This window comes from Thunnus maccoyii, chromosome 12 (assembly GCF_910596095.1).
Source record: "Thunnus maccoyii chromosome 12, fThuMac1.1, whole genome shotgun sequence".
Lineage (NCBI taxonomy): Eukaryota > Metazoa > Chordata > Actinopteri > Scombriformes > Scombridae > Thunnus > Thunnus maccoyii.
The window spans coordinates 17,834,957-17,844,469 of NC_056544.1; the positions used below are offsets into that span (position 1 = coordinate 17,834,957).

At 36.8% G+C, this 9,513-nt stretch overlaps 1 protein-coding gene across 3 annotated transcripts in view; it reads right to left on the bottom strand.

The window, feature by feature from the left end:
* Window positions 1-9,067, bottom strand: part of LOC121908537 (coiled-coil domain-containing protein 178) — a 19,193-nt gene extending 10,126 nt beyond the window's left edge. The window contains exons 1-13 of one of the 3 annotated variants that reach the window (XM_042428615.1): window positions 8,865-9,067; window positions 8,494-8,589; window positions 5,523-5,659; window positions 5,372-5,430; window positions 5,203-5,282; window positions 4,603-4,806; window positions 4,251-4,471; window positions 2,628-2,770; window positions 1,103-1,256; window positions 906-1,001; window positions 561-697; window positions 262-445; window positions 95-157 (exon numbers count right to left, since the gene is read on the bottom strand). In XM_042428615.1, coding sequence (XP_042284549.1) covers window positions 95-157; window positions 262-445; window positions 561-697; window positions 906-1,001; window positions 1,103-1,256; window positions 2,628-2,770; window positions 4,251-4,471; window positions 4,603-4,806; window positions 5,203-5,282; window positions 5,372-5,430; window positions 5,523-5,659; window positions 8,494-8,551 — 1,536 coding nt within the window. In that variant the 5' untranslated portion in view covers window positions 8,552-8,589; window positions 8,865-9,067. The other 2 variants (XM_042428614.1, XM_042428616.1) reach the window with 2 other exon arrangements.
* Between the last annotated feature and the right edge of the window lie 446 nt (window positions 9,068-9,513).

A 9,513-nucleotide genomic window follows, 5' to 3' on the forward strand; every position in this document is an offset into this window, starting at 1 on the left:
AATTTAACAAAAATACATTGATATATTTTAAAGATTTCAATTTAATTCTTCTTTTACAATTAATTTCCAAATCTAAAGCCCCTCATGAATATACCTTAAGTACTTCCAGGGCAGTCATCTGACCTGTCAGATCTTTCCTCAGGTTTTCAATCTCTTTCTGTAGAGCAGAGAAAGAAAAGGCAGTAATATCTAGGATTTTTCTTACATCCTGGTCTCATGCTGTATACTGTATTTAGAACATGTACATATGTTTTCACTGACCCTGGCCCTCTGCTCTTCCATGAAGGTCAGCTGCTCCTGCTCTTCCAGCTTAGTCTGGGTGACACTGTGCTGGGCTACAACTTTGGTCACTTCCTCCCTGGCCCTTTCCCAGTGCTCGTCATTGTCAATGATTTTCTGGAGCATCTGCTTCCTCTCCTCACGCATCTGCTTCACTGCTTTCTCACTTACAAAAATCCCACAGTAAAGTAATGTTGAACAGTTTGCATCTGTATACAAATTATATAAATAGGCAATGTTGCATGTTCATTCACTCCTTTGGTTTTGACACTGTACTGTACCTTTCAGAAATTTTTATCTTGTAGTCTTCCAGGTTCTGTTCATACTCCATGTTTTCTTTACGGAGAGCTGCAAAGGCATTACGTTTTGAAAGGAGCTGCTCTTCTACGCAGGAAACCTCTGCTTCTCCATTAAGTTTCTGTGGATAACATAACACACAGTATGCCACTGGGTGGATCTATTTGTTGTATCCCAAACACAATAAATTCAAACATTATTAGCAACAGTTAGAGTAAATCAGATCTTAACCTTGGATGTCGCTGTATCCAACCAACTACAAAGACATACAAACGCAACAACATTATAAAAATATGTCCTGTAACAGACTTTATTTTGATGCTACTTACAGTTTTCTCAATGTCTTCTTGCAATGCGATTAGTTTCTCTTTTAATTTCTTACTCTTTTGCATTTCACCCTCAATTTGAAATTTTAATTGTGAAATCTGTAATAAAAGCAGGAAAAAACATGAAATTTACAACTTCTGTATACAGTTGAAAGTTGCCTTTTTTGAAATTGCATTAAAACATGGACAACATCAGTTACTCTGTCTTTTTCAGCTTTCTCAAGCTCCATTATTTCAGGGATCCGTTGTGTTATGGCTGCACACTGTTCTTCTGTAAGTGCAATCATCTTTTCAGCATCCTTAATTTCAGCACAAAGCTCATTCTCAAACATCTTCAGCTTGTTTAAATCTTCTCTGCAAAGAGAAACAATGATCAAGTTGGTGAATTAAAAGCAGTTCTTAAATCGCTTAAAACACTTACATAGGGATGGAAATCACAGGGTAACTCACAATAAAAAGTTGTCACGTGGAAGTGATAGTATCACAACACAAGCAAGTCATGACACCAGACATACTGCAAGCAAATAATCGACACATCTACTGTGCAACACATCCTGATACCTGTGCAACTGAAGAGGAAAATGTTCCCCTAAAAAAGCAAAGCACTTTTTTTTATTAAGTTCCTCTACTTCATTATGAGGAGCTTTTATTTTCACAGGTTTGCAGACAGCCGAGATGACCTGACCTGATATTTACTATGTCAGCATCAAACAATGAATTTAAAATGTTACTAAGAATGTTAGATACAATTATTATTATTAATTCCTTTGTATTCTGTCTTGTAATGAACTTGTGTACATTCCATGTTGTTTTAAATACAAGCCTGTACATGCGAGAAATGAGTCTAATAGGGGATGTAGACCTATGCATGAGGGATTTAAAGAAAGTATTACTTCCTCTATTGTGATTTTTTTTCTACTCCATCCCACTTACATAGGAATTAAGTTTCAGTCAGTAGAAAAAGGATTTTAGATACATGACAATAATTTTCCCCCACCAAGTCTGTTATTTTCATGTACCATTGTACCATGTACCATCATTTTTTGTAGTTAATTTAAATAACAATTACTGTATGTCTGTCTCACTAAGACTTTTCTGTTAACACAGCCTCAAGCAGAAGTATTGTTGCCATAATTAAATACAATTACATATACATTGTGCACTGATTAAGAGGAATGGTTTAACAGCTAACCAGCTCTCAGGTCATATGATTTCAAAAGACACCTGCAAGCCAGTCAGAAACATAGAAACACAGTTTTTCATAGCTGTGGTATAATTCTTAATACAAAAATGCTGTAAATATAAATAACACACTGTAAAATATCTAATAACTGTGGTTATTTAGCAAAACACATAGAAAAAGTATAAACATATTTGACTTTGTTTTTTGTTTTATACAAAACTTGAAGTTCTGTAACTGACTTTGTACCATTGACTTTGTATCCCAAAATAAATGTATTTGGAAATGTATTTCATTTGTATTTCATTAGGAAATGAAAAAACACTAGTCAACAACAGTGATGAAAGATAGAAGAACAGGATAGCAGAGCACTCAGGTTGTTACTACCTTAATAGTAAATGTATACTGATGATCTCTCAGTATGCAGTTTCTGACATGAGAACTGGTTTAACTACTTTCAACATCAGTTTTCAAACATTTTATGAAAAATGTCTCTCTCTCAGTTGTACTTTGATGTTTTCTTTGCATTTAGAATAAATACTTACAATCTGTTGGCCAGCTGATTCTTCATAGCCAACAGTACATGGTCCAATGATTTCTTTTCATTGTTGGCGTCCAACTGCATCTTTTTGGACTCCCTCTCAACCAGTGTCAGATCATTTTTTGTCTTTGAGTGTACTTTATCAGCCTAAAAAGGAGAAGAAATTCTGGGCTTACAATTGACTTCAGATATTATTCTATTAATGATTTATGTACACTTTCATAAAATTGAAAATTTAAGTCAGCACATTATGCTGTTACATAATCATACCTTGTCAAAATTAAATATTCTGATTTCAATACCTATGGCAAAAGAGAGGGTACATACTAAGGGGGCTTTCACATTTTTTCTTAGTTATGGGCAAATCTTAAGAGAATCCAGAAAGCCCAAAGCTAGATATTAACCATAGGCTTTCAGTAAGTCTGGAATTAAAGATACACACTTGAACATCAGAGCCCAGGGTTAACATCTTCACAACACTTACAGCCAATGACTTGTTAAAAAGTAATTAAACTAGACTGAGAGTCTGCAGGCATGCTAGTGGCTCTGTGAGGCTGTATTTAGGCACAGCTTTGACCTACATGCTAACATCATCATGTTAACATGCTGATTTTCACCATCTTTGTTTAGCATTTTAGCATGCTAACCTTTGCTAATTAGCACAAAACACCAAGTACAGCAGAGGCTGATGGGAATATAATTGGTTTGCAAGTATTTAGTCATAAACCAAAGTAGTGGACAAATTGAACGTTTGACCTGATGATGGCGCTCGAGGAAAAGTTAAGGGATCACCAAAGTGATTACAGCTCATCCTGAGGGGAACATAAATGTGTGTAGCAAATTTCATGGCCATCCATCCAACAGCTGTTTGCACTTAATTCAAAACCACAAATGTGAACCTCAGTGTGGCGCTATAGTCTGGAGATCACCAAAGTCAATAGAATACATCATGTGGGAACCATGAATGTCTGTATAAACTTTAGTGCCAATCCTTGGAGTAGATGTAGTAGATGTAGTGGGTGTTGAGGTATTTCACAGAATGAGTCAAAACTTTGACCTGGTGGTGGCATTAAAGGAAAAGTCAGAGGATCACAAAGTGGTAAAACGACAAAAAGAGTCATGTCACTAAAACAACGACACTGAGTCAGTCTGGTGTTTCATTTAGTGACCAGGAAGCTGCAATGACTGCAACCTTACCTGCTGAATGTTAACCCTTGTGTCTCTTAGCCATCACTCTTGTCCCTACTAGTTAACTTTCATAGCATATTTACAGACAACCATTAGCATTACTACAGAAGATCAATTCGGTCACTAGCTTTTGAAGCATCCTGTCATGAACTGAAGTAATGGACAAGTGGAAAAGCTAAAAAAGTCAGGAATTTTGTTTTTGGATTATTTGGAGTCCTCATCTACATGAACGTCTGTACCAAATTTCATGGCAACTGAGTCAATTGTTAAAATAATGATATTTCACTGTAGAATAAAGTGTTGGATTGACAATGGACCAACAAACTAACAACACTGTGATCCCTAGAGCCATGCTGTTTATGGATTAAATAGTATCCAGCCTTTGAAAATATAAACAGCAATAGTTTTTAAAACAAGAATAAATCAAATTAGAGGCTACCTCTGCTTGTACAGTGTTGATTTGATTTATAATGCCTCTCTGGATCTCCAGGTTTTCTCTCACGATGGGAATTTGTTTTTTGGCAAAGCTGATGTCCTCGTGCAAGTGTTGGTTCAAAATCTCAGCGTGTGACAGTTTCTCCTGGACCTGGTCAAGTTTCTCTCTCTCCAGTTTTAGCTGCCACTTCAGTTCAGTGATGTCTCTAATGCAAGCCTCGTGCTCTAGAAAAAACAATCATTTCCAAAAACAAGTGAAAACATTCTCGATGTAGTGATGGACAACAGAGTCACAACACTTCACAAGACACAAATAGTCCTACAAGGAAATAATAAAACGCCTCTCAGTCACTTACCTTTTTGAACAACGAAAGAATGCTCTTGTTGCTTCCACAGTGAAATACAGTCAACTTTGCTCTCCAAAAATCTTTTTCTTCTCTTCTCTTTGTGGAGACCTTCCTCTGCGTACTGCCGATCAGCCTCCAGCCGCTCAATCAGATACACAACCTCTCCAAGGACATCATTTATTTTCTTCAATAGCGGCGATAATGGACAACTTTCTAGAGGGTGGAAAACTTTACAACATTGGTACACTATACTGTACTGTATCATCACTTTCAACTCAATAAACAAAGCTATGTTAATGTAATCTGACCAACTACAAAATGAAGGTAAACATAAACCACAATCCTAATATTCTATTAGCAGCAGTGAACACTGGATGGTACCTAATTAGTTACTATGGAGAAAAAAAATGTGAACCAGTAACTGGGACTCAATTATTGCCAGACTGACGTAACCACTGCTGCAAGGAATGAAACAATCTAAACCTAGAGCTTCTCCAAACAAGCGCACACTAGACATTTCTATTATCAGTGTGCGCATCAGGGACAGTGTTTAGGAGAAAATATTTTAGAAATGACTTCATGGTATTTGAAAAAATATATATTGTTCACCTCTTGTACTAATTGCAATGCCTTCAACAAACAACTTTGTAGACATCACTGGTTCAGTATCTGAGTCTCTGGACTGAAATCTGTTGAAGAAGCAGTGACATGTGTGTCTTTTTTTAAAAGGTCATACTGAATTTAACAAAAAGAAATAGGAAATGAAAACAGACTTCACCTCAAAGTTTCACTGTACTGGTGCTTGTCCTGATTGATGTGTGGCTGATACTTTCCAGACTGGTATAAGACAAAACAAGAACATTTTTTAATGGTTTTTATTCCAATCAGGATATTTGTCTTTAGATGTCACGCATGTTTGATCACATCACCTGTTGACACCAGTTCTCCACCTTCATCTTCAGCTCTTGGATGTGGTAAATAGCCTGGTTGACACTTGGTGAGGGACTGTTGAGCAAAGCACAAGTGCGACGTCTCCCAGAGCAGACAGCTTGAAGATCTGCTTGATCTTGAGACACACAGAATATAGAGATCTGTAAATCCAACTTAAAATTTAGTTTATCACAAACAATTGCTTTCAAAGAAGCAACGAAAACCTAACCCTACCTACAGTTTTTCCGTTACAAAACGGCACAAAGCCCCTCAGATACTATATGAATAACTCACTGATGAACCATCACTCAATGAAAATCAAGAAACAGCAGACTGTAGTTGAAACAAACACTCACCCTCCTTCATTCATTTTATTTTTATAAAAAAATATTGATCTGATAAAGATGTTCTATTATTCTTTACTTTCACTTCAGGTTGCTTAGACTCTGCAATATACTAAAAGCATCAGTAAGAGAGCAGAGACAACTAATTTGAACATCTTAAGACAAACCCAAGGGCACCATTCTTAGTGGTGAAAGGACGCCATCTGGCTGAAAAAAGGGTAAAAAACATGCATGTGATGCAGAGTCCATGCCTGCAAACTGGGCACAATATTAGTACCAGTCACCAGACAAATGCTGATAAAATATGCAAGTGGCTGGTAGATTTGCTTCACTCACTAGCCAAAAAAACAATGGTCATCTATTAATGTGGCTGGTAAAATTTGAAAATTCACAGGCCAAAAAGTTAATTTTGCACCCTGCCTACAAAGGAATGAGTTGCCTTTTTTATACATAGTACAAAGAAAAGTAAAACTGCTCATACACAAGTAAGTGAAACACATTCAAAGATACGGTAAAGAAGACGGAACAACAATTGTAGACACAATTGGGTAAAAAGGTCCCTGTACTGTATTTTGTATTTGAATATATAGCACTGTATGTGAAGTTTGAAGTCTGAACTTTTGAAGAATCTTACACAAACAATATATATAGTCAGTTTTTTGCATAAGTCTTGCATTGCTATGATTCTATTCAGTTCTATTCAGAACTGTTGCGATGATTTTATTCAGAAATCGCAGACTTCAAACATGTAGTCTTTATTTAATTATGTTAATTATGTGCAAATTGGAATAAAACTCTACACAACATGACTCACAGGAAGCTTAAATTACAGCAATGATTTGTAATTTAATTTGTGATATTATGAGTAAATGAAAAACTAGGAAACAGGCAACAACACTATTGAAAAACATAATCTGACTTTTCAGAAAACATGTTTTTTTCAATCATAGGAGTGAACAGTTTAAGCAGTTTGATAATATTATCATATTATGACTTCTTGTATCAACTATGTATTAGGCCGCAGTACTAGACAGCAAGTAAGATGGAGTATGTCTCTGCAAGGCCCACAAGAGAGAATTTTTTTCAATAGAGATTTTTTTTTTTTAAATATTATTTCCATTTTCTTATTTTGAGGCCGACTTTTTGCTGTCATCATCTATGTTGCTAAATTGTGTAATATATGAAACATTGTTAATGGCCACAGTGACCCATAGTTTTGACTGATTCACTGGCCACTTACGAAATTTACTAGGATCTGGCCAGTGGCCTGATTTGTTTCTATGGTTTAGTGCCTCAACAAAGCTTTTCATCTACGTCAGGTCTTTGTGCCTATCAACAATGGATGAATGCTTTATGACTAGTGTTTATTATGTTGGGGTTTTATCTTAAGTAAATAAATAAATCTCTGAAGTTATTAAACCTTGTCTTAGCCAAATGGCAAGTATATATATCTACTGTATAGTTAAGAGAATGACCGATGGGGCTCTTTCAATTAGTATTATGTTTATTAGTGCTAAAAGTAGACACTTGCTAAACAAACAATCCTGGTCAGGCTCCAAGTCAACAAGTTCCACTTGTCTGGGAGGGATGAAAACCTCCTCTCCTGCCTCATCTGTGCTCAACAGGAGCATCCACTGGGTGTCTGGCACCACTGAGCTCAAGTCTGCAAACCAACTTTGGGAGGACCAAAGGGCCTCTTCAGAGCTTCCAGTTGTTTTCCCCTTACTGAGAGGGAGACCAAATGTACACACACCCACAGGAGTATCTCTAAGTGTAAAAAGCGATTTGATTTTGTGATTACATACCTGTCTTGCCATAAGTGCCATCATGGTGACATCTGTGAGCTTTTTAAGGACAGCATCACATGTGGGGTAATTAAAATGCCCCTTCATTACAGTATTCTGTCCACCGTGCAAAGCAAAGCAGGTATAAACCACTAGTACTCTGACTACTTTAATTGCTCAGAGAGAAATAGATAGTCGCCAACAGAACTAGTTGAACCTTTCCCACCTGAGATGACAGTTATCTCACCACGATAGTCTATTAATTAGTAGAATGACTAGTGAGTAAGTTGACTCAGACCAACGCAAGAACAGAGTCGAGGAAAAGCTGACTGGGGACCCGAAACGGAGGCCATCTGTTGCTGAGCAGTTTAGATGAATAATATACAGATCCAAGTGGGATAGGAAGGTGCTATGGCAATATGGCAGCAACGGGGCTGAAAAAACTCTAAATCATACTGGTAGGGTATAGCCTATTATTGCCACACAGCAGGCTAATGTGACTCTCAGGGCCAATCACCTTCCAAATGGGCAATATTAGATATTAAAATGTATTCAACATAATTAAATATCATTACATGTATCCACCATCTTCATTATTATGTATAGTGCAGATGCTAAACTACTAGTTGGACAAGAAGACTACAGTACCGGTATGTGGGTGTGTGCTCCTTAAGTAGATTTGTTTTTGTTAATTGACTGATACGTTCAATATTTGTCATCATCCTTCACTCTCCATCAAATTTCTGTGCAGTGACGTCACAGATATATACATATATTTTAATTGACCATAAAAGCTGCAATAACAGTAACATTAAGTCAGCGAACCAAAGCTAACTTCTCACCTTGTTGATTAGGTCGTCCTTCCCTTGATGGGAATCTGAGGGGTTCAACATCGGGCATCGCTGAAACTTCGGCGTTTATATTAGTTCATCAAAACCCTGAAACAGAAATATCAACAAAAAAAGGCAGCTGTTATATTTTAGCTTCATTCACTTTGGATAAGGTTTAAGGTCTGCCGTTTATCTTTCAAATAAAGTTAGCAAACGTTAGCTGAAGTTGTGGCTGATACCTTCACTCATCTCCGGATGTCGCTCACTTAGCAAACGTTAAGTGAACGTTTAATTAACTTAGCTAATGACAAATTCATGAGCTGGAGGGGGCCGTTGTCATGGCAGAAAGTGAAAGCAGAAAATATGGCTGGCTATCAGCTTACTTGTATTAATTTACTTCCCACTGCCAGCTACCTGTTAGCTTTCTTGACGTTCGTTATTTGTCTCCTGTGTGTCAACGCCGCAGCAGCAGCAGTGAAAAGTTGTCTTTTATCAAAGTTTAGTCCGAATGAATCAACTGAAGTTGCTGTCAATCTTCTACGGCGGTTGCTTAGCAACAAGGGGCTGAGCTGAAGAAAGCCCGAGTTACGTTCAAGAGCAGCGGTGAAGGTTGTGTTATTGTTTAGCAGCACTGAGAGGCGTTTCCTACTCGTGTCACGTGAAATAGGCACAATTTGACAAGAAATAGAATATAATAAATAATCAAGACCTCCTCTCTCATAAAGATTGGAGTAAATAGATATGGATTCTTTTTTAAAGATACTTTTAAGACATCATAAACATTGTAATTGTGAACACATGCAAACTAATAGAACATAATTACAAAGACAACATGCTTCAGTATTGTTCACTATAATCTCACCTATATACAGTAATGCGATATGTTTATGTTCATTATTAGTGTTGTATCTTATAGTTATAGCCAAAAATTCAAACTCAGAATCAGCAGGTGTTATTGATGACATTCTTGGACAACTAACAAGATTTTCCAAAATCAGACTAAGGCAGTGTTTCTTCAAATGAATTAAAATA